Source organism: Montipora capricornis, chromosome 4 (assembly GCF_036669925.1).
Source record: "Montipora capricornis isolate CH-2021 chromosome 4, ASM3666992v2, whole genome shotgun sequence".
Taxonomy (NCBI): domain Eukaryota; kingdom Metazoa; phylum Cnidaria; class Anthozoa; order Scleractinia; family Acroporidae; genus Montipora; species Montipora capricornis.
In genome coordinates, this window is record NC_090886.1 from 6,733,330 (window position 1) to 6,737,719 (window position 4,390).

Here is a 4,390-nt window from a genome sequence, read left to right on the forward strand (position 1 = left end):
TTGAGGGGGGTGTAACGATGTGTGCCAGGGTCTTCTCCGCCCTGCCATCTTGAAAGCGGAGTAGACCCTGGGAACGAGGCTGGGACGACGGAAACTTGGACGCGTCACCTATTCTCCCTCAGCAGGAAAATCAAGAGACAATAATGGGACAGCAATCTAATGCCATTTCCTTTTTTACAGCAAAAACCACTTCGATGATGGGATGAGATAGGAAAGAAAATTTGGGTTGGGGTTCGAGCGATAATAGGGAGCTTAAGCACGCGCGTTTTTAAGACGCGGACGGCAACCAGAAGGAAACATTTTGCGTCCCAGGAAAGTGGTGTCCCCAAGAGTTTTATACTAATCATTTCTAACAGAGAAAAGATACTTGGCAATGTAAATTTGATTGTGTGAAGACAAGTCAAAAGGGAAAACAGCACACTTCCGGTTGCTGTCCGCGTCTCAAAAACATGTCTGCTTAAGTTCCCTAATAATAGTTGCTATTATTTGCTAGGTTACGCAATCATGACACTTATCTTGAACTGACCAATTCATCGTTCCGCCGGATAGGTTTTCCCCTCACGGTCTCGTTTTAACTGAATGTATCTTTCTAAATTACATAGCACCCGGATTGGTTTAGAGCCTGTTACTTGTTTGGTATAAGCCTTTCATTGTTAGCTGGTATTGCAAGCTTTCTGAATGATCCTAGGAAAAACGATATGATTCAAATGAATTTGTAACTTGCCCGTCCAACGTCAAATAATTCACCTTTTTTAAATTTGATTTTTGGGCGTTATCCTTTATGCCCGGGAACAAGTGAAATTCTACAGGTCATACAATTCTGGTCTAGATGTCATTGATGTTGCCACTGAACTTATGAAGAGGTTTGTGAAGGAAACGCTCTTTCTTCTCATCACTACCGAAAGTAAAATATATGAGATCAGTCATTGAGAAAAATCCTCGGAGATGCGTTGCAATACACAACTTTATTTTATACAATCAGCATTCTTATAATCTACTGGTTGACTCAAGCTCGGAGAAGAGTTTCATTTCCTCCCGTGTGCTGAGCAGGCGTGCTCAGTATGCGTCCTCGGCAGGCGTGCTATACCCCAACTCCTATATGACCCAGGAGATAGCCACCTTGCAGAGACCAGTCCCAGACCTATAAGTACCGGAAATGACACGGTTCATGCTCAGCCATATATCAGTCTTTGCATCGGGGGGTGATCCAACTGGTTGCCCATTCAGCACAAACAGAAATCTGCTGTCGTACACGCCTTGATAGCCGCGGTAGTTGGTCACCTCCACTCGCTCATGGCTGATGTAAACCGTTATGTGATCGCTGATGACTTTTTGTTTGTTTTCAAAAGTCAGGTGATTATTGGTAGTGTAGTCCCGGTGACCAATTAAATCGTTGGTGAACATGTACAAATTTTTATCGTAACCATGCACCTCTGCGCATTTGTCAGTTGTTCCCGCGTCACCACCTATAAGGAAAAAAAAGGAAAAGGGAAATTGAAGCAACCGAAATCTTTTTGTACCGCGAACCTATGGTGCCAATGAATATCCAAAGCACATTGCTTTTATTTATGTGTATCGTATCGGTAACTTTGGTCTCAGATGTGTTTCAGGTGACAATTAGTTTCCCCCCAAAAATAGTAAAGCTCATATCTCCAATGATGAATAAAAAAGATGTTTCATTCCTTTCCAATGGCATATCAGAACTCTAAATCAAGTCTCTTTTCTTACCATATCCATTGACAGTGGGCGAGCCGCCAATGTCAAACGAGAATCCAGTCACTTGACGGGCAAACCACAGGTCAATTCTGGCAGTGCGTTTCCTGCCCAATCCCGGCTTATCAAACGTTATGCGAAGCGTCCCTGTAAATTACAAGTAATTACGAATTCAGTTTAAAGAAATGCCTTTATCGAGTAAGGCAATTTGATTGATTTAAAAGCTCTAACTCTAACGCATCCTACAGACCTGAGATAACAACAATTCTTTCCGCGTCAAAGTAAATGACACTAAACATCTACGTTGTTTTTTTTTTTTTTTTAATTTCTTACCTTGGTTTGTACAAAGTCCTGGAAGCACCCTCAAGTGGTTCACCCAAGCGATGTTGGCGTCTCTGCTGTAAACTACGTTCCTGTTCAGATCAACTTGGAAGGTAGGACAAAGAGGATCTCGGGGCTGGTTACAGCTTAAACAGCCCAAAGCTACAAAGGGTAAAACGGTAATGAGATAATTATTATTCTCTGTCGAGTTTTCTATAGATTTCATTTAAAGGATTAATTTAAGAGAACGGAAAGAAATCTGTGGCAGAAACTAAAACTACGCTCCTTTTTCGGAGGCAGTGCGGCCCAATGGTGAGGGCGCTTGCCTTAAGATCCAGGAATCCCGGTTTAAGACACGTTTTAAATTCTCTTGTATTTTTGTTAATAAGACCTATACTACTCTCATTTTGAAACAAATATTCTTTTGAAATTTGCTCGTCGCAGCAAGGCTAGAAAGGCGTTATTAGCATTACAACAAAAGAAAATTTTATTTCGCCGCCATTATGAAAGAGGTCCATAGCCAACTACAGAAAAGCCCCTATGGGAAGTGGTCAATTAAGTATGTATGGTTGCATTGTATTGCTTTCCTCTAAATCAAAGGACATGATTTATAAGTAAATATGGTGAAGTTTCAGAGCACTTTCTGTATAATAACAGGAATAATCGCTGAAAAGAAATAATTAACTAGTTTTAGTTAAATTAACAAGAAGATTCTTGCGTTTAGTATTTAGTCTCGCACGCCTAATTGTGAAATAGAAGGATAACGTTGTTGAGACTTGATGAAAGTGAAGGGAAGAAAAAAAATAGACACGCATTGCGTACGTTTGGAAGAGCAGCAACACAGCGATTTATTCCATAACTGCCAACTGAGCTGCGTTTTGATTTCCAGGAGATTCAAGTTGTCTTTGCCTAATATGTAGCTTTAATAGTACACGATATTGTTTTGGTACGGAATATCATTGCAGTGCCATGTCTCAGGTAACTAGACGCTCCACGAGCGTAAACTGGGGTGCCTGTGGTTCTTTTTACACAAAATTGAGGGCACTGAGTTGGGTGGTGTTGAGCTGCAGTGTTCCAGTTAATTTTTTTAAGAAGGGGGTCATTTGGACCATTTGAGGGGTCACCCAGACGTCATGCCAGCACTGGCCCTGTGGCTCACATGTTCTCACCCTGATTATGTCCCAGGGGCGAATCCGGAAATTCCAGAAAGAGGGGGCCAAAGAAATTGCGTCGAGAGTGAACTCCCCTTCCCCCTCCCCCTCCCCACATGCCCTATATCCGAACAATTCACGTTAGTGATGTATATCTATCAAGGCAAAATGTATTTGAAATAAGGAAAGCTCTGCAACTGAACTAATCATTATCTTAAGTAAAACCGCCTGATGCACACTATACCACTTGGAAGTCAGTTGGTTACAGAACCTCTTTAAAAACTGTACAGGAAAAAGGGGGAAGGCACGGCCCCATTGCCCCCAAAATTCGTCCCTGATGTTCTGTCCCCTTTTGCAGAAGACGTTTCCCTGCATGTCATGCATGCCTTGCACTTGCACTAAGCAAACGTTCATTCCACACACTAAGGAAGGACTGTACATGTTGTTTCCGCTTCATATTTCCACTTCTTCAGTCTAATCTGATGCCACAACAATTTTTTTTTGGCTTAACGTCTGCACCAAAAAGTACCGTAAAAGTTGGGAGTTAACAGTAAAAAGCAAGCTAAAAGGTACCCTGGGTGCCAGTGGAATTTTTTTTTCAAGGTTGGAGAGAACGCTCCGGTCAACGGTCGACCGTTGATTTGGAGTCCCGGAGCGTTCTCTCTATTCCTGTGGCACACAGGGTAGTCAAAAGACAGATAAAGAAAAAAATTACATAGCCTGTGAATACAGCCGCCTCTCATCGCTAGCCGTCGCTTGGGGGGATCAGCGAGATCAGCGATGAGTGGCGGCTGTATTCGCAGGCTTAAATAACAGTTTGTGTAAAAACTCTGAATTGCCAATTCTCAGGGAAAGATTCATGGCGTAAAAACGCCTTGAATCAAGAGGAATTAAAGGTCAACGCTGTGTCAAAAGGAAGAAATGATCATGCGCTACGCAACCACAAAGGTGCACATGATTACCTTGTGTCAACGTTCTTGTTAACATTGAGTGAACTACAGGTAAGAATGTCAATCGTTCGTCGTTTCAGTCGTTTTCAGAGTAAAACAACGCACCGTCTTTCGTTTTTTAATTTTGTTGTAATATTTGAGTGAATATTTACATTTCATCTGTCCGGTAAGGAAACCTTCTTTTTCTGTTTTAATCAAAACAGAGTTCGTAATTGAAAATCTAAACTTCTATGAGATGCAAATCCCAATGCTGAC

At 41.8% G+C, this 4,390-nt stretch overlaps 1 protein-coding gene across 1 annotated transcript in view; it reads right to left on the reverse strand.

Moving 5' to 3' along the window:
- Nucleotides 1–946: 946 nt before the first annotated feature.
- The window catches only part of LOC138045413 (uncharacterized), a 9,240-nt gene continuing 5,796 nt past the window's right edge, over nucleotides 947–4,390 (reverse strand). Inside the window, exons 2-4 of the mRNA XM_068891922.1 lie at nucleotides 2,047–2,196; nucleotides 1,729–1,860; nucleotides 947–1,466 (exon numbers count right to left, since the gene is read on the reverse strand). Coding sequence (XP_068748023.1) covers nucleotides 1,096–1,466; nucleotides 1,729–1,860; nucleotides 2,047–2,196 — 653 coding nt within the window. The 3' untranslated portion in view covers nucleotides 947–1,095. The remainder of the gene's footprint in view (nucleotides 1,467–1,728; nucleotides 1,861–2,046; nucleotides 2,197–4,390) is intronic.